Below are 21,286 nucleotides of genomic sequence, written 5' to 3' on the forward strand. Positions count from 1 at the left end.
ACGAACTATATCCGGAACAGGCGAGAATGCACCTCAATCAACAAGTGTTACTGGGGAGTTTTGAGATTTGATTTCAGCATTGTTCATTTGTTCAGAATTTGCCTTTCCTAATATAATAATCCCTGTGAACCCAATGAACCTTGGCACAGGTGGGGAAGACCAACTAGGTACATGAGGGAAGCTGTGTGGCAGGAGGAACCATGGAGTAAGGCAGCAAGACATTATTGACCCAAGGCAGGTACAGATAACGCCGTAACAAAGAACTCTTCATGCTCACAGATATCTTCGAGCAGGAAAGGTGGAGGAAACATGGAACGGAAAAGAAGGGAGAAGAGTCTCTGGTCTCAGCCAAGCCCTTCCAACGTTTGTCAGCAAATGGATGTGAGGGGAGAGCGGAGCTGGAAAGGATGCTCCATTTCCGAGTAGGGCTTTTTTCAGATATTGCGATTTGATTATATGAGATGATGATGGTATGATATTTTTTTCAGATATGCGCCTACTACCACATCTATGAGTCGCACCATCTACTACACTGAGGACTAATGTGGTCAACTAAAGGGTGGCAGACATGGAGGTCAGCTGCCAGGGATCTCCACACAGCCTGTGTGACACATGCTGCCAAGAATAGACTATCGGAAGAATCCACTGAAAGAGCCTCCAGTTGGAGGAGAGGCACAGTGAGTTGGCCTCCACTGATGCTACAACCTGAGAGTACTGTAGTTAAAGGTTGTATCAGCGATGGCGGGGTAACGTCACTTCTGTTGAGCTAGCTCCCTACTCCCCCCCGTGCGATTGAAATTCTCCTGAACGTGCATGTCGTCGGTAATTGGTTGGAACACTTTATTTTGCCTTTGAGTGGTTGACAACACTTGTTGTTAGGGCCCGAGCACCCGAAGGGCGCAAGGCCCTATTGTTTATTAGGGCCCGAGCACCTATTGTTTTTGTAAGGATTATTATTATTATTTTTATTATTATTATTACGAGTATTTTAACTCTGTCTCAGAGCGTTTTCCTTTTTTGAGGTGGTTAAGATGAGTGAAAAGTCTTGAAATTTGGCACACACATTAACAACTTTCGTATGTACAATGCATTAGCCATGCCCAACAGGAAGTGAGGTATTTGGGATTTTGTGCAGACTAAAATAGAGCTGCACAGTCCCGCCCACAGCCGATGCCGGAAGTAAAAATTCAATGCAATTTCTCCATTGACAATAGCGGTATAAGCCATAAAAATTTAACTGCACGTGGTAGACTTAAAACCAGCTACGGCTGTACTAAGCGATTGTATATGCTCATATAGACGTCAAGAGTTCATGGGGCACTAACCTTGTTTTGAGATAATTGCCTTTTATTCGGCGATCTCTTGGATAAGTACTTCATTACCCACAATCCTGAACAATCCCACAATCCCACAGTGATGCCTCTGATTGGTGGAAAGGCCGTTATGGTCATAGTTTGAAACTCTCAGCGAAAATTATTGACAAAGATGGCGGAGTATTTTACTGCCTATGGCGAAAATCTTAATATGATTAAAAACTTTCTTGACGAATATTGGTACTTGTATCAACAAGGATTGTAGTTTATACATCACACGAACTTAGTCAGGGCCAATACACCATCAAATAGACCACTGTAAATGTTAGTTCAAACACTCAAACTTTTCAGGTAGCCGACAGGCTAACCTTTAGCATTTCCGAGATTGTATGTCATTACATAATGCAGCTAACATTAGCCTACATACTGCAACACAGGTATGAAATATATTATGTTTTAGTCAGTGTCCAAAGGGGTGAAAGCCACTTTAAATCGGGTCACATTATTGACTGTTGTGTGTCCGAGAGTCAGCTTGTGAGTTTTGTAAGGGCCAGCATGAGGGACAAGACCTACAAAGTTGTGGTGAGTTAAGCAGGGAGGTTGGTAACGTTAATGCTGCTAGTTAACATTAGCTAGGCTACTGTAGCCTTCATACTGTATGATTCATATCAATCATTAACCTAGGTATACTTCTTTGTGCATTTAATGAACATTTTGTGTAATAATTCACGGCAAATTAATAAACTGAATATGGTGGTCCAAGAGCAGACCATGCACCGGTCCATGCATCAGCCCGACTGAGCAGTGATGACAGTCAGGTACGGCACACCATGTTGCTAACGTTAACGTTAACCGCTTTCACACACACACGATATAAAAACACACAATGATAAATATAAAATTCAATATCAAAACACTATTAATTATACGATTACTCCTGAAATAACTGCTATTAACTGCACATTCACTAAAAAAAAAATCACTGTTTGGAGGAAAGGGTTCGCGTGCTGTCGCCGGTTGGAAATAGTTTCATTGGCAAAATAAATCGCACCGATTTTGCCTATATTATTCAGTGAGGCGCGGTGGTTCATGGGATGAGTAGTTCCTTCGCTAGGAAATGAAAATATGTACACAGTCTTGTACCTTTGACTTTTTTTGGATTTTCTATTCGTTTTTTCACTCGAAATGATATGTTGTATGCTTATGAGTTATGCCGTAGCTGGTTAGCCTAAGACATGCTGTAAAACTCTTTAGATACGGATTTTTCCAAACGTCAATGGGACAAATGAATGGGAATCTTACATCCGGCACCTAACCGCATTTTGGCTGTGGGCGGGACTGTGCAGCTCTATGTGATGAATTGTGATGCCAAAAGAGTTGCTTCCCACCGGTGAAAACGCATGAAATTTAGCACACACTTCAAGAGGTACCATGAATACACAGGGGAAAAGCCTTGGCACTGGGCTTGGCCCAGGAACTCCATAGCGCCCCCTTATGTCACTGTGACTTGTGGTTGGCATAGTTTTAGATACACACACCAAATTTGGTGGGTGTATGTAACTCCCAAAAACAATCAACTTTTGTATTAACATGCCATTAGCCACACCCACAGGAAGTGAGGTAATTGGGATTTTGTGCATTGTGGACATGATCAATTTTAACGTACTCCTCCTAGACGGTTGATCCGATTCATTTTAAAGTTGGTATACATGATGCCAATATGCTTCTGATTCGAAATTGTGAAGCTTTTTTTGATATGTTGTAATTTGACGAAATGGCGAAACTATGCATTTTAATACCCTTCCACATAAACAATAAATGTGTCTTAATTCACTATGCATGGCTTGAAATGTTTTAAATTTCACAGTTCTTTGAATACCATGGTAGTGATGATATTCACATGCCCATAACGCATATTTGGCATAGCGCCACCACCTGGCAACAGAAAGAATGGCAATTACACTGATGTCACATGATCAATTTTAACATACTCCTGCTAGACGGTTCCTCTGCATGTACATTTAACAAAATATTCGCGATTGTTGAAGGATTGTTGTTGCCACATAGAAGCATTGCATAGAAGACGTCTGGCTAAATTGCTATTAAATCCGCTTCGCATCGTGACCATGCTGCGCAAATTTGTTCAAAACTGCTGCATTTAAGTGAACTCTGCTAAGGTCTTATCACAACATGGTAGGCTACATTGAAGAGACTAAACTAAGTTAAGTTATGAAATCATACAGTATCTCAAAGCTAACGTTAGAATACTGTTTGGATGTCGAATTTAACATGCTTAGTCTAGCCTACTTACAGCTGCTTGTCAATTTCGTTGAAGGGCTCATTTTATTGACTCTGACACTGAATGTTTGCAAAATCCCGATGTAAATTCAAAAGTGCTTGTCCCAAGGAGAAGTACGAACCTTTATTTTAACAACCCCCCCCCCCCACCCCCCGTTGTCAAAGTCAGCTACCGCCACAAATTGAATCCAATTCGGTGGGAAACACTGCAAGTAAATGTGTCAGAAAATAAAATGCAAAAACAAATAGCACAGGCATCAAATATGTACATTTCAAAAACATCACGTTGGTGCTTTGTTGGATTCCGAATTGGATGCCCGCCATTGCCGCTTGCGGCTATATTTAGCAATTGTTTTTGTGTGCAGATTTCAGAGCCTAGGCTGCCTACAGAGACGCGTTTTTGAAGGCCTGCTTATGGGGCGGGCAGCTAGCAGATCGTTAGAAAAGATTAGATGAATGTGATCATTTATGTTTGGGCCTTTTTTGGGCCTGCAATCGCTGATACAACCTTTAAGGGTCAAAATACTCAATGAAGCTGGGCACCATCAGAAGCTGTCTTCTCCTGACTAGACTAGCCATGACCAAACCAGATTGGAGGGCATCCTTGAGATGTATGCATATCTATCTGCACATCTAAAAACTGTGATGAAATGCTCACACATGATTAACCTGAAATGCAAACACAACATATGAAATGTTAACAATACCTCTTTGGCGTGTCTCAGGCCCCGCTCCCATGCACTTTCCACTGGGGGGTCCAGAGGAGGTGGAGGTGGGGGAAGCTCCTCAACAGCCGGGCCACCCTGACCATGACAAGAAAGACAGAATGGGGGGGGGGGTCAATCAATACATTAGTTTACTCATGGTGGAAGCCTTTTTGAAAACACATAAGCTACAATTCCTCCCATTCCAAAACCATTAGCACAGAATAACACAAATACTGTGTTGGACTGAGAAACGTTGTGCAACTCTCCGAGGGGTGAACACCCACCCAAGGACTGGCAGGCATGAGGGGATGGGGTCCACCTGGCGGGCCCCCGTTGTGGGAGAAGGGATCTGGTTTACTGATTAGGGAGTAGTTCCCCTTATCATTCACTCCAGGATGGATGAACCTGCAGTTCATACCCCAGGTGCAGTTCCCTGCAGCACACAAACACAAAAAAAAGAGAAAGAATGAGAGAAAAATGTATTACTCTATTCACATAACATAAGGCAATGCAATCTCTATCAGAAACAGAGCATGTGTAAAGAACTGAACTTCTGCTACTGTTCTATAACATTGAAGGCATCATTATTTGCTTTGCTGTAGTGCAGGGGTCGGGAATCTATGGCTTGCCACTGCATTTGGCCTGTGGAGAAATCTGAGTACAGATTTCTTTACATGGTAAATAAGAGGCTAAAATGGGCTAATATTTTCCTGGATGTAAAGGTGATGACAGATGGGGTAACTTTTTGAGCAATGTTGTTGGGCAACCACATAACGAGTGCAACTCAGTATCAATGGAAACATTGCCAAAACCACAATAATGAGGAACATTGCCCTAGATTGGCCCCGCCCACCTAGATCTTCTTTCAGGAAGATCTAGTCTAGAACACCATAGTTCATAACCTTTTCCCTCAGACAAGAAAAATGTCACTCCAGGGCAGGGCTTGAAAACGAAATTATTTTTCAAACGTTCCGTTCCGAACGGTTCAGGTAGGCCTATGTTTAACGTTTTCGTTCTTGCATGCGTTCCGCCACCAACATATCGGTCCTGAACCGGTTCGGAACGCAAAATATCGTTCGTTCTTAAAGTTCCGGCAGTGTTTGGCGGGCCTATCAAGTCTATTTTTGTGAACTTTACCTTAGAATAGACGTACTCATTATTTCCCCTTGATTTAGCCTATACCGTAGCTATGCCCAAAAATAATAAGTCACAGGCGGCATCCAAAAACATTCAGATGGGCTATCCATCCCATAGCCTACAGACTTACTGTAAGCCTAACCTATGCCTATAAATAATTTCTTATCAAAAATATTTCTGGATACGTGCTAAACTCCTTACCTGGTTTTATCCATATGGATTTCTTCAAAGGCTTGCGCTATAATTTCCAACCTGTCTGTTGCTGACAAGGCCTATCTCAAATTTTCCGTTTAACTCTTCTACATAGAATAGGCTATAATTGCGCAAACATTTCAAATCCCGACTTTAAAACGACAAGGCGTGGACAGGCAAAATAGGCTATTATGCATAGGCTACAAACAATTTCCAAATAAGTTTCAGTAGCCTACGCTACGAGCTGGCCTAAGATCCGAAGTGGCAGACGGATAGGTAGGCCTAGTTGGCTACATAGCGGCTTGTTAGCTCACATTAACAGTGTAGATGCGGGCTTGTTTTTCGCACAACCGGAAATAGTCTCCCTGACATAGGATATGCTTTTGTGAAATTTTATAAAATATATAGAGAACGAAAACAAAACGTTATTAACCGGTTTTGTGGATTTCAGAATAACGTTTCTGTTCCGGAACAGTTGAAGACCATTTTGTTTTCGTTTCCGTTTCTGCTCCTCGTAAAATTCCGAAAAATTCCGTTCGTTTTCGGTTTTCGTTTTCGTTCCTTGAACCGGTTCGGAGCCCTGCTCCAGGGGTGAAGACGAAACAAGCTGTCAACCCGTCAGTACACAACTAATTCCATTGGACAACACCTCATGATACAGTTCATGGTTTTCTAAGTAAACTACATTTTCTGAGTAGGACTGCAGCAATTATTCAATTCATCAATTAGTTGTCAACCACCATTAATCATTATTAATCACTTCATCGTAAAATCACAAAATGTACAGATTGCAGCTTCTTAAACTTTAATATTTTTTCTGATTTACTTACTTCTCTATGATCGTAAACTAAATATGTTAGGCGTGTGGACAAAACAAGGCATTTGATGACCAAATCTTGGGTGTTTAGGAAACACTGATCAACATTTTTTCACAATTTATTAATAACTAATTAATCAAGAATGACTAATCAATTATGAAAAATAATGGTTAGTTAGGTGAAGCCCTGCTTCTGAACTTTTCTTACACCACCAGACATGCAAATGCAGAACAGCAGTAGCACCCTTGTCGTCAGGCCATCTGTAACTGTATAAGATGCTGTGCAATGCTGCCCCCTAGAGGGCATCAAGAGCATTCAGCCACATCATAACGAAAATGCATTTTACATACTCACACCAGTGGTCTCCAAAACGGTGCCCGGCATATGATTTCGTGTCTTCAGGTAGCCCTCATTCCCAGAAAGGTTGGAGACCCCTGCTCTACACATTCAAGCTACCGTATTTTCCGGACTATAAGTCACACTTTTTTTAATAGTTTGGCTGGTCCTGCGACTCAGGTGCAACATATATATATTTATATATATGGTTTTTTCCTCTTCATGAGACATTTTTTGACTGGTGCAACTTATACTCCGGTGCGACTTATAGTCCGGAAAATACGGTATCTCAAGCAACTGAACTGAGGGCATGGAGGCCGGTTGTGTATGAAGGATATGGATAATGTATCATGTAAAACTAATCGAACATTTACAGTGTATACACACTAGAATCCAACTCACAAACATGGGCATACTTTAGATTTAGTTTTTTCTCTTGGCTTAGAGCTGAACAATGTTTTAGTGAAAGACCTATTGGTATCAGACCACTACTGTGTCATCTTTGACAGTGTTCTCCCAGTTGATTCCTGTTCAATACTATTGATCGCCTCCTGAATCCTACTCCCGCCACTGTATTGGCATCCTCTGCTGATGAGTTAGAAACGTTTTTATCATTTTTTATTGATAAGATTGCTAATATTAGGTCAAATATCCCATCTCCGATGTCTCTTGCTAATGTTCCATGTCCCCCATCTTGCCCTGATAACCTGAGCTATTTTAGACCTATCTCTATACAGACTCTCACTGACATTGTTGCAGCAATGAATCCTTCATCTAGTCCTTTAGACATTTTACCAGCCACTCTTCTCAAAAAAAGTGTTTAGTGCTATAGGCCCTAGTCTGCTATCAATCTTAAATAATTCTCTTTCCTCAGGGTGTGTCCCTGACCTTTTCAAGACAGCCAGTGTCCATCCCCTCCTAAAGAAACCTGGCCTTGATCCTTCCATTCTAAAAAAAAATCGTCCAATCTCTAAATTGCCCTTTATCTCCAAAATTCTGGAAAAGGTGGTCTTGATGCAACTTTCTGAAGTGTTAAAGGGCAATAGCATCCTGGGGAAATTTCAGTCAGGTTTTCATCCTATGCATAGCACTGAAACTGCTCTTATCAGGGTAACCAATGATCTACTAATGGCAGCTGATTCTGGTGAGCACTCTGTTTGAGTGTTGCTGGATCTCACCGCTGCTTTTGATACCATTGATCATGCTATTTTAATTAGAAGACTAAGAGAATGGGTTGGCATAACAGGTCTTGCTTTGGACTGGTTCATAACCTATTTGTCCAACAGGAAATTTTTTGTTTTTTACTTTTGTTATTTTACTTCCTCTACCTCAGCTATTACTTGCTGTGTGCCCCAAGGTTCAATTTTAGGACCAATATTGTTTTCCCTGTATATATTACCTCTAAGCCACATAATTCGCCGCCATAACATATAATTTCACTGCTATGCTGATGACACACAGTTGTACCTCTCAGTCAAACCAAACATGCTTAACAAGCTAACTGTACTGCAGGATTGCATAGCTGATGTGAAAGACTGGATGTCACAGAATTTCCTACAGCTTAACTCTGACAAAACAGAAGTCCTTTTCATTGGCCCTGACAAAGTCTATAATCAAGCGAAGACTTTTCTTGAAAATTTAGCCTCAAATAACAAGATTACTTCTAGAAACTTAGGGGTTTTATTAGATAGATTTAAAATTAGACCAACATGTAAAACTCCTTGTCCTGCAGTCCTGCTATTATCAACTGAGAAACATTTCCAAAATCAGATCTATGCTTTTTTAAAGGACACAGAGAGAATTATACATGCATTTGTCTCATCTAGACTTGATTACTGCAACGCCTTATTCACCTGTTTAAATAGTCATTCCATCTCTCATTTACAGACTGTTCAGAATTCAGCAGCCAGACTTTTGACAAAGTCTAAATTTAGGGAACACATCACCCCAGTTCTGGCCAATCTTCACTGGTTGCCAGTGAGTTTTAGGATTGATTTTAAAATCCTCCTTATTAACTATAAAACATTACATGGTTTGGCACCTGACTATTTAAAAGATTTATTAACCCCCTACTGTCCGACTCGGCCCCTCAGATCCTCCAGCCTGGGACTTTTAGTTGTTCCAGAAAGTAAACTGTCAACTAGGGGTGACCGATCATTTGCAGTTAGAGCACCCAAGCTTTGGAACAGCCTCCCTTATAACATCAAATCTGCACCATCAGTGGCTGTTTTCAAATCTAGTCTAAAGACCCACTTAAAATTGCTTTCCTTTAATAGTGAATGATTCCACTCATGTCTCTGCTCATTTATTATCATTATTATCATTTCTGTTTGTTTATTTTGTCTTGGGTACTATACTGTATACTTTTCCTATTTTCTTTTTATATATATATATATATATATATATATATATATATATATATATATATTTAGTTAAGTTTGTGTTTGATAGTTTGTAGTTTGGTAGTTTACTATTTTATCATTATTATTATTACTACTATTATTATTATTATTTTGTTTTTTGCTTTGTTTTGTTTGTTTGTTTGTCTGTAGAGCACTTTGTGCTTGAAAAGTGCTATATAAATAAATTGTATTATATTATTATTATTAGAATATTATGCTGCTCACATAGAGAGTTCAACAGCAATACAGCAATAGAGAAAGATTAAGAGAGGAAAAAATCCTGCCCATAAATCCTATTTTCACCATGAAATGATGAGTGTATACTTTCACAGCAATCATCCATGATTATTGAAAATGATAAGCTGAAACATAGGGGAACATTAAAAAATGCTTGGCAGTAAAAGGAGCCCAATTAGGTTCATAAGTCATACAACGGATCAGAAACAACATCACCTTGTTTTTGACTATAGCACCCCCTAGTGATGAAATGCTACAACACACCTTGACTCACAATTTGGAAGAAAACAGCAACAAGTAGCACAACTGAAAGATACTTAGGCTTTATATTTACATTGTTGAAATTGACAAGTGCAAACTTAATATTTCTATTAAAGATAGGATGGGTCAGGGAATTCTGATAGATAATTTCTGAAGCATTTTTTAGTTATTACCTGAAATCCTCTTTACATCTCTGATAGCAACCAAATTAATGAAATGCTCCGACGTCAAAAACCAAAGATATCAGTCATCTGTGGAAGCTGCAGGGCTATTAAAAGCCCATTCAATCATTTTGAATGGGCTGTCACAAATGATCGGTTACTAATCTGTCTATCAACTCAACTTGCCTACACGCACGGCACGCACTCCGCTCCTACATGCACTGCATGTGAGTGATTGCAGCCTCCCTATGTACAAGGTAGCTCTAGCGATTAAGAAATTATTCTGTAGCATAGTGGTACACAATTCAACTAGCATGCTGCAAATCATAGGTTTAAATCTGATGGGTGCCATACATGAAATTGTAGCCCAAAATGAATAATTCTAGCCCAAAATGAATAACATTTGCAGCCAGCCCTGGATGAGCTAGTCCCTCCGGCTGAGGAAGATATATTGTCATCTGGAAACATTAGAGCTGAGGAACTCGTTGAGTGGAAAGGAGGCATGGCGACAACTAAGGAGGTTGAAGGCGTGGACATTTACGCCATGGTTGCTGTATTTCAGCTTGGAGGTGATGCCAGCCTCACTGCTGACTCATGAGTGTGGACGAATGCTCTCGTAAATCACGTTCTGGTGCTGTGAAGGAGTGGCTGGAGGGGGAAGCCAGTGGGCAGGAGTGGGATTTTTTCAGTTGTAAACTTCAACTAAATCTTAACTTCTCTGGCTGCGTTTTCCAGTGTTCCCTTTCCTACCTTTAAGAGTATCAGGCCTATTTTCATACATGATTGATTTTTCTCTTTTCTTAAAACATTAGCCTGCACATATTTTTTGCTGCTGGTGTGAAATTCACACCTGCAGAGCAAACCAGCATTAGTTTCTTCTTTGTGGCACACAGCCTCTCCACATCTTTCACCAATGTACAGCTCCTAACATCCTCCAAGGACATACCTTTAATAAAGAACCTGCAGGTGGGACGGGGTCGAATCTTGCGATCCATGGGGTCTTTGACCTCCCCCTCTTCCAGGTCATCATCCTGGAGATGATATGCACGCACACACAGAGAGAGAGAGAGAGAGAGAGAGAGAGAGAGAGAGAGAGAGAGAGAGAGAGAGAGAGAGAGAGAGAGAGAGAGAGAGAGAGAGAGAGAGAGAGAGAGAGAGAGAGAGAGAGAGAGAATATGCAGTAGGAGAGGGAGAGATGGGGGGAAAAAAGGGAAAAAGTTCAATTAGGAGATCGATGTATCAATGTTTAAATAGTATTTGAATTTCATAGCCTGACGAAGTCATACTCAATTCTAGTCAGAATATCCGATACTGATACTGCTCCATTGGGACATAATTATGGGGCGTGTTTCAACCGATACAGGGGGGGAAATGCCTCTGCACTCAATTGGATAGACCTAACCAATCAGACCAACGAAATAGCTTACCGTGAGGTGTAGGAAGAAAACACACGAACCATCCTTCTTCTCCACAAATGCCTTAACATTGTTTTCTGGTCTTTTGTAAAAGTCAATAACTCCTAGTCTACAACAATTAGCGAAATCTAAGATACGTAGTAGGGTAGGCTATTAGGAAAAAACTGATAGCCTATATCCCCTCCGTTTTTAAAAATAATTCTGTTGAACACTGATATGCTCCAAAAATGTTAAACAGCTGGGAAAGGCTGTCGCAAATCCCTCGAACAGGTGGTCAATCAGAGATTTCAAACAAACGAGGGAACATGTCGCAATGCAACAGCGCTGTTTTCCCTTGATGAAAGTGAAACCACAAGTTTTCCCACATCTCAACTTTGGCCAAAGTTTTCAGAAATAATCATTTTCAGTGATAAAACCTCATTAAATAATATACATTTTCCATATGGGGTCTTAAAAGCCATGCATCCTTCTAGCCCCAGCGTTTTTGTTTCAAACATAAGCCTAATCTAAGCGTGCTCAGATGACGTGATAGACCAGGCACTGTTGCTCACCTGTCCATCATCGTAAAGCCCGATTTGATTGGTCCGCCCGATCTAGGGCGAGCATACTTGCTCCACAATGGAGCAATACCAGACCGAACTTCCCGACCTCAAATGTTGTGGGCGGGACTAAGTTCGGAAGGGCACCCAGGGTATGAATTTCATATTCATGTGAACACGGAAAACGGTTGAACTAAGACACCGGACAGTAAACCTTTTAGGCTAATTAGAAATACATGTTCAATTTCTTTTTCAAATGCAGCGGGGATGGATTCATTTACTGATTGATCGAAGCTTTTGCTTATTGCAGCACATAAGACAGGCACAAGAAAACTGCAAAACCAGTCAGTCATGTGTTATCCTTTTGATAAAGTAACCTTGCAAAAACTACATGAATCGCATAATTTTCATATACATCAATTCAAAGCCAAACAACTGATAAACATCTACATACCGTTTCTGCACTAGTAGGTATTCTGTGTCACTTAAACAGCAAAAACAGTCCGCATCTTTTGAGGAAAATCCTTAATGCCAGAATTAAGTAGGCTACTTAATAATCACTAACTGAAATAAATATAAATAGCCTACTCAAATTGCCAATTACGTTCACATTTATTATGACCATGCAGAAAGAGAACTTCTGTCTTAGTGCACTCTCACTCACAGACACAGCTATTCAGCATCAGTGTGTGGTAACCCAGGGCAACAAAGCATCACATCTGATCTGGTACTTGCAATCATATGAATAGTCCAATGTAGACAGACAGATCAGTGAAAAGCAGACAAGGTATTAAACAAGCAGCCATCTATCTGACACCTGATCCAAGGCCTCCATCCCAATATTCACACCTGACTTTGGCCAAACATTGTTTGGTAGGAGCAGAAAGAGGAATGGATAGGCATGTCTAAGTGCTGGGCAGTACACCGGTCTTCCAGGTGTACCGGGTTGAAGTTTCACACAGGTATGGTGTTTTTACACACCCGCACATCTTTTGGATATCACGTCAGGTTGGTAACGTGTGCCTGTGAGGCCGCACAATAACTCTGCTGCACAAAGATTGCGATATGACATTGGGCTATAGTCTACAACAATAAAATAAAATGCTACAAAACCACAGTAGTGGAGAATCGTGTGAGTCGGGAGAATACCCTGTTGGTCTAACGTTTTGTGGTCGGGTTTGCGTAAGCTTAAAACAGGCATGATATCGCCGTTTGTAAAAGTATTGCTGTGTGATCACAGCCCCTCACTCTCTCTCCCAGTGGTCCTTCCCCACAGCTCTAGTAATAACGTAGAAATAGCTGATGAAGTCATGCAGCAGGTTCACAGCAGTTTATATTGATGTTGTGCAGTAAACCCTATTAATTCATTCATTCATTCATTCATTAATTCATTCATTCATTCATCCATCCATACACACACACAATGTGAATTTAAAAATATATGAAATCGAAACATAGGCCATCATTTTCAGTGTGTGTTTGTGTGTGTGGAGAAAGAAACTGTGTAAATCCCCCCTATATGAATAACCTAAGGGGGGAATTCTCCCCCCCATTTTGAAAAATTAGTTAAAAGACTACAATCTTTCAAGAATCTTTCCCAAATCTTGTCAAAGTTGTTTTGTGTAAGGTGGCCATAACTTGACTAGAGTTCTCATAGCACACTGACCAGTAGTTGCAGCCCAATACAATCAAACATGGACTTTGCATTCTCATCTGTGGTCTGATTGGTCCAAGCCTTCACAGCAAACAACCTGAACAGTGGCATAAGATACTGCATCGACCAGTAAAAGGCAATGACAACCATACATGGACAATCTGACCATTAATTTTGCGCTTCTTAGTTAAGTCACGACACATTGATTGTCATTCACGAGCTGGCATCACCAAATGCGAACAAATGAGCCATGAATTTCACACCACTAGACTGTGCTGCTCTCTATGCTGCAAATGGAGCTCATCCTTTCCACTGCACACTACAGCTTTAGACCGACATTCACATTCAGTGTGAATACTGATGTTGACTTTGTTCTGTCATACACTATTTTCTGCCGACTACATTAGCATATTCTGTAGAATATTTGATGCAATGATTCCCATGGACAGCGCACAGCACATAAGTAAAACATGACTCACACTTTCACACCTCATGGGACTGAAAACACCTCAATTTCTCCCAAGCCCTTGCCTGCATTTTCACTGGACCATGTAAGGGAGGCATGTATCTACTTGCTTCACTTGAAATCTCCTCTTATCATATAAGCCATGACAAATTTTCCTGTTCCAGTGTTCAGAAAATCTATTTAGTCTAGAGTTTAACAAAAAAAAAGTATTGATCAATGAAAACATAAAGAGCTGGCTACTACTCACGTCTATCTCCCCCTCATCGATCTCTCCATCATCCTCATCCTTCTTCTTGTCTCGAAGCGAGTCTCTCCTCCCCCGCTCCTGACCACGGGACTCGTCTGGCTTTTTGGGCTGGCCGTCCTTGTCAGATGGGGGTGGCAGGATGGGGATCCGCTCTCTCTTCGGCTTGCTCCCCTCCTCGCCGTGCCGCTCCTCCTCCTTGTCCTCCTCCTCGGGCTGCTCTTGGGGGTGCGTGGGCACACTGGGCTCCTCGGGGACCTCCTCGTCGTAGTCCAGCTCGTGCTCGTCCAGCTCGCGAGACACAGACGACGACTCGTCCTTCATGTCGCTCACCACCACCCCCCGTCGCCGTCGGCGCGCTTCCATCATCTCCTCTTCATCCTCCTCTTCCTCGTCCCCCACTGCCCTTACCGTGGCAGGGCCACCTGGTTGCTCTTCCTCATCATCGTCTTCCTCCTCTTCGGGCAGGCCGAGGGGCCTATTCTGCTCGGGCTCGAAGTCCGGCGATTCGGGACTGATTCGCTCCTCATGCTCGTGTTCTTGCTCGTCCTCTTCCTCATCTTCGTCTGCCGACTGACGGACATTCACACTGGCATCCATCATACCACTAACGTGTACAGGCAGGTCAGAGGCACCCCTCATATCTTTATGATCTACCCCATCTTCCTCTGGGTCTGACACTCTCTCTTGCCCTCCACCACCACCGCCTCCTCCTCCTCCTCCTCCCATGACTGCTGCTCCACTGAGATCTTCATCCTCCTCATCGTCTTCAAGTTCTGAGTCTCTGCCGACTCGGTCTTCGTCCAGGCCCTCATCGTCTTCATCATTTAGCAGCTCGCTATCAGACACGGCCTGGTCTAGCTCAGCTGGTGAATCCAACAACTCGCTGTCAGAGATGCCCTTCTCCTCCTCCTCTGGTGATTGTGGGGACTGGGTAGGGCTCTCCGGGGTATCCATCAGTGTATATTCTGAAAAGCCATTAGTAGAGAAAATGTCACATTTGTGTCAAGTGTTCTGCCCATCATTGCCTACCCTAATCATAGCTTGACTTGGGTAGATCGTTCTCACGTCATTCCTTTTCAGTCAACGTGAGCAGTTTTAAAATTATTTGTGAACCTTACCATTTCATATGAATAAAAAAAAAAAACATACACTTACACTACATACATTGGAGTTTCAATGAAATGTCAATTATTAACACTGGTCATCATCAACCGTATCATTTAAGTCTTACCTTATAAGGTAACGTTAACACTTACGTCTAACGTTAGTTAAGCAAATGCGGGGTCAAATATACTATTAGCAAGTCCTCATAACCAACTTGATGTTCCTCTACAAGCTATTGAACAAGGCTCACCATTGCCGTCACAAGTAGCGAGCCAAACTAAACCATTTATCGCTACACCTTTTGACAGAGGTGTTTTAGGCTAGCGACTCAATTCATAATATAGCTAACATTAGGGTTAGCTAGCGAACTATGGCCGCGTACATATTCAACCGTTGTCTAATGCATGTGTCTTGTTAACTAATTGAAAACCAAATATAAAATCGGATAAGCAGTATGTATCTAACAAGCTACTGGGGCCAATAGGAATATAAGTTAAGTTCCGTTGTTGGCAGCTAGCAAGTTAACGTTGGCTAATGTTATCTACCGCTAGCAAACTAGCTAGCCAACCAGACGCCTAGCTAGCTAGCTTACTTCGCAAGCTAGCAACACAAGGCCCAAATATTGTCAACGCAGGCTGCAAACACAGGTGTGACTAATGATCACTCTCTTAGCATAAAAACAATCGTGAAAATGACCTCTCACTTCATAAAAACGTTGGACTGGAGTATAGCAATAGATCCTTAAATGCCACTTTGAATTAGGCTACGAAGCATGGTTGTCCGATCTTCATTAACAATGCAGCCCTCCTCTTTTCTCCGAGCTCAAAAGTAAAGTAAATATAACACTTATTCACCTTTCCAACTTGAACGACTCGGGAGACAGGGTCTCGGTATTAAGAACTACCCGGTCTCACTCTTTTTGTACCTGACGACGATCTATATATGTCCGATTTTCTGTTATTTTCTTTACCGGAGAAAATAGTAAACCCTGCACGACAAAGTGAGAGCGGCCATTGCCTTGACGTCATCAAGACACGACAGTGTCACTTAACTGGTGTGCAGTTCAAACTTCAATTTGCTAATCAAATCGACAAACGTCAAATGTCTACTTTATGACATGTAAGTACATTCACAAATTAACGAGCAAACAAATCAAGTTAACCCTTTGCAGACCGCACGTTCTAATTTCGGTACCCCAGTACCGATGACGTTCAGTCTAATAACTCCGCCATACCCCAACCAATTTTATCAATGAAAACTTCCTCAAAAACGTCACATCATAGGCTTTCTGGCGATATGATTAGTTAAGGGATTTGTGGCGCGAATTACTTTTACTACGTGAAGGAAAAATCAAGAGTTGACGTCTCCCTCCACTAGAGGAAAAACAGCAGGAAGCACTATGCATCGTTGATCTTCACGTCGTCCAAAGGAGAAACTACTGGATCATCTGAGGTAAAAACAAGTCTTTTTATGTTATTACTACTTGTTATCCATGTTATTACTTCAAAATCGTTTTTAAAAGTTATTTTTCCTGGTAATTACACCTTGTATGCATGGCCGTAACATAATGCGTGTGTGTGTTCACTTCAGCTGATATGACAGCTTGTATTTTAGCACACCGTAATCTTTAGTAAACTCATTATTTTCAGTCATTTTTGGGGGTTACTATATGTCAACCAAGATTACAGACCTACTAGGACTGAAACTTTAACGATTTGTTCTATTTTGAACGATTGCTTGCTTGTCATCTGATGATACAGAAAACTAGCTAAGTTAGGTAACGTTAGCATCAGGAGAGGCTGCAACATGTCCTTGACGCGTAGTCACGATAAAGTTCACTCCCCTGCTTCATGACTGGCAACTTTATGTCAAGTACACCTAATCGGTATTTTATTGTCAAATAAACCTTTCATTCCTTCGTAATATGTATAGCACAATTTACAGTTGTTTGTAGCCAAGTTGCTTAGCTTACTTAGATAGAAACATCTGACATGAATGACAACGTTAATGTTATGTTACCGACGTGAGTGTGTTGATCACCGATGGTGTAACGTAAGGATTTTATTCATTGACTGCTGTTTTCATCAATACATGACTGAAGATTTGTTAGAAATGTGTCTTAGTATTGTTTAACTTTTAGGCTGTAAGGTTGGCTGCTACGATTATGAGGTTTTTGGTTGGCTAACTATGATGGGAGCTCATACACCCAAGCCTACTCGTCGACATATCATTTTCTAAGGGGGTGTTTTGTCTTTACGCAACTGCAGTAGCCTATGTACGGTGTGTATGTGTATGCATACGCTGTTTAGATGTTTTCTGTCATATCTCCTGACTCATGTTCATGAATCAATGTTTGCTTGTAAGCTGGTATGCTATGTATAGTTTAGCCAAGGCAATAACATTTATAGTGAGCTCTGAGACTAATGTTACCTCTCCAAGCAATATTGGAGTCCTTTAGTGACAAAAATACTTTTAGTGAAAAGAGTCATGGTTGGTGGTGATTAAGATTATGTGGAAGTAATGTAAAATAAAACTAAACAACCTATTCACTATCAGACCTGTGATTTTTTTGTTATTTTAGATGGAGGGAGAGAAGTACGTGCAACTGAGGTGAAAGCAGCCGACTGCTGATGGCAAACATGACCCCAAGGACCACGATGGCACGATGGCATGGACGGGTAGTTTCTGGATGAAGAGGAAGACAATGATGTGCTAGAGGAGGAGAGTAATCTCCCATCATCCTCAGATGGGTAAGCATGTTTGTGTGTGTGTGTGTGTGTGTGTGTGTGTGTGTGTGTTCGCCCAACTGGGCGTATGCACATTTCTGGTTGTGATAAGAGTGTTGCTTATAACAATAATGACAGGGATTATAGTGATAATAGTTTGCTTAGATTTGTAATTCAATTTCTAATTTTCTTATCTGACAATTTCTTTATTTTGAGCTTGGTCAAGTCCCATGTCAGGTAGAAAGCATACACTTTGCCTATCCTTCTAACACAGACAGGGACACCAACTCCAGTAGCATTTACACCTCATCGTCTGCTAGGCTTAGATGGACACACACACACACACACACACACACACACACACACACACACACACATGCCACAGCTGTGACAACACACACACCACAGATCTGGTGTGAATGCGGCGTTAGTGTATCACCTTATGTAGGGCAAATTATATCGATAATTATATATTGTATCGAAATATATGCTGTATGGTTGTTAAATGTATTGAATTTCTTCTAATGTTTTAATTGTTTATATGTGTGAATGTGAATTGATGCTTTGTTATGCTATAATATGAATTGATGCTTTGTTCATCATGTTAAAGTATTTTGTTGATCTTTGTTATACTGTTGTCTTGTCATTCTTGTAGTTCTAATAGTTACTGCTTGTTTGTAAACATATGTTTATGTTATTTACCTGAAGTTGTTGTTCCTGATTATTTAATGAAATTGTTAAAGACTTATCTAAATAAAATGATTTATTTCCTCTTTCGTAAACCTAACACATGTGCCAGTGTCTCTTATTCTTGTTTTCATAGTAGAATGAAGCACACGGAGAAGCAGTTACCACCTGCCTAGTCTTTATTTCAGCCTTTATCTTTCCTCCCCACAATTGATTTTGCCTCCTCAGAGTACAGTAAGACATCCTATATTTAGCTATGCATCTTGTTTTTATGGTAAAACATCTTATATTTGTTACATGACCATTATATCTGTGTATTTTTGGTCAGATGTCAAACCAGGAAAGGAAAACATCCTACTCTTTAAAAATTCTACTTGTTACTGCGACTTGCAGTTATGAGTAAATTAATCATAACTTCTGAACCAAAGATGATAAATTGATTCTGTTTTTTTCACTGAGGAGAACACAACACTGTCTATCTTTCACACACTATATCTACAATAGACATTAGGTGAAAAGTAAGATTCATCTTGACAAATTGATATTTTCGTGTTTTTTGATGTTGAATTTTGAAGGTATTGTTTAAAAACAATGTGTGTTACCCTCAAACTTATTAACTATGATATGTACCATTTTAAAGGGCTAGTTCTCCTGATTACAATGGTGGGTATATCTTATCTCTGTCATGTAGCATGGCCACACAATAAGCCTTTTTGTCTCATAAGGGCATCAAGTATGAAAAAACGGAATGTTTCGTGCCGTCTGCAAAGGTCTAATAAATTTATCATAACTTTTGAACAAAAGGTGATACATTGATTCTGTTTTTATCACTGAGTAGAGGACAAAATTGTGAATCTCCCATACACTCTAAGTTTTTCTCTATCTACAACAGAAATTGGGGGAAAAATCAGATTAATCTTGACAAACTGATCGTTTTGTGTTTTTTGGGGTTGAATTTTAAAGATATTTTTAAAATAATATGTGTGTTCTCCTCAAAATTATTAATTATATTGTATACCATTTGAAAGGGCTATTTCTCCTGATTATAATGGTGGGTAAATTATATCTCTGTCATGTAGCATAACCACACAATAAGCCTTTTTGTGCCATAAGGCCATCGAGTATGAAAAAATGGAATGTTCGGCGCGGTCTGCAAAGGGTTAAAAGGAAAAAGAGCAAAAAATAGACCTAGGCCTAAAGCAAGCAATTCATACACCTGGTGCATTTCTCGAAAATGAAGGCCTAGGACTTTCAGTATTGCATGACAAAACAATTACAAAATGTATAAAATACACGCAATTTAATCAGTATTTCCTCTACCTATTAATCCTTGTCTGCATTGCATTAAGTTTTGAATTCTAAAATACACTTTGCCTTTGGTAAAGTTGACTAAAACAGATTATATATATAAAATAATATACAATATTATTAATCATTAATTTTGGTAAATTATTTTAATCTCACGAGAATGAAAACAACAAGGAAAAATCCAACCTTGAACGGAAGCAAATGTATTCTAAGAAAAAGAAAAATCTCATAAAGAAATAAATATGTTTTAATAAAAACACATCACCCACAATTATTGACACCCCTGGAAAATCTGATATACAAATGTAACAGAAGCATTTTCCTATTCATATTCAGCTTCTTTACGTTAATCAGAGTGTCTGTGAACTTTCAGAAGTAGTTCATGACTTTCTTTTTCACTAAGGTATGGAAATAAATTAACACAGAGGCTTAATCCCCTAGTCATTCAATATGGGAAAGACAAGAGAATACATTACATTTCAATAAAAAGAAAGTGTCTTGACATTTGTAGGCCTACTTTGTTGAAAATGTCCATTACAGTTAAACCAATAATTAAAAGGTTCTAATCAACTGGAAAGTTGACAAACGTTTTTTTATTTTTCCTCCTACTTTTACTTTAACTTTACTACATTTTTTAAATGAAATGTATACTTTTACTCCACTACATTTTCATTAGCAGCATTAAGTAGCCTACAAAGTAGGCTAAAATAATGTGCTAATGAAAACAAAAGCCACAGTTACCATTCAGCATGTTAGATATTTGCTGACCTTCTGTCACCAGGGGACACAGCAATGAATGAAGACAGTGCAAATACATAGAATTAAGACCTTGCAAATACATAGGACATAAGACATAGCACACCAAGGCCTATGCTGTTGTAAGGACCTGCATTTAATTCAACTTCTAACTGCTTGCTTGCATTAATAGCACTTTTGTTTAGGCTTTCAGCATGTGTTTAGGAGTGTGATGTACTGTAGCTGCTTCTAAACATGTTGGATAAACTTCATTATAGGCCTATAAAAGGAAGCAGCAGTGAAAAATAAATGGCATCAGTTCTAGATCATTTCCACAACCCCGAAATCGTGATTGAGTCATAGAGTGGTTGCCTTATCATTTATGCCCTTGATTTCCAGCCAACTCCTTTGCGGGCACTCGTAGGCATTTCATCTCCACTAACTGCCTGCACTTTCCAATTGGTCTTGTTTTTTGTGTGTTTGTTTTGTTTTGTTTATTGTTACTCTTATTATTATTGTTATTATTTCCACTTTTGATACGCA

The 21,286-nt window shown here is 40.2% G+C and overlaps 1 protein-coding gene across 8 annotated transcripts in view; it reads right to left on the reverse strand.

Annotated features, from left to right (window-relative positions):
* Positions 1-16,327, reverse strand: part of zc3h18 (zinc finger CCCH-type containing 18) — a 62,155-nt gene extending 45,828 nt beyond the window's left edge. For 3 of the 8 annotated variants that reach the window (XM_042110021.1, XM_042110020.1, XM_042110017.1), the window contains exons 1-5: positions 16,142-16,327; positions 14,184-15,148; positions 10,809-10,893; positions 4,603-4,751; positions 4,319-4,414 (exon numbers count right to left, since the gene is read on the reverse strand). In XM_042110021.1, coding sequence (XP_041965955.1) covers positions 4,319-4,414; positions 4,603-4,751; positions 10,809-10,893; positions 14,184-15,137 — 1,284 coding nt within the window. In that variant the 5' untranslated portion in view covers positions 15,138-15,148; positions 16,142-16,327. Of the gene's footprint in view, positions 1-4,318; positions 4,415-4,602; positions 4,752-10,808; positions 10,894-14,183; positions 15,149-15,414; positions 15,939-15,983 lie in introns of those variants that run through there. The other 5 variants (XM_042110019.1, XM_042110013.1, XM_042110014.1 and 2 more) reach the window with 4 other exon arrangements.
* Positions 16,328-21,286: the final 4,959 nt, after the last annotated feature.

Source organism: Alosa sapidissima, chromosome 11, assembly GCF_018492685.1.
Source record: "Alosa sapidissima isolate fAloSap1 chromosome 11, fAloSap1.pri, whole genome shotgun sequence".
Lineage (NCBI taxonomy): Eukaryota > Metazoa > Chordata > Actinopteri > Clupeiformes > Clupeidae > Alosa > Alosa sapidissima.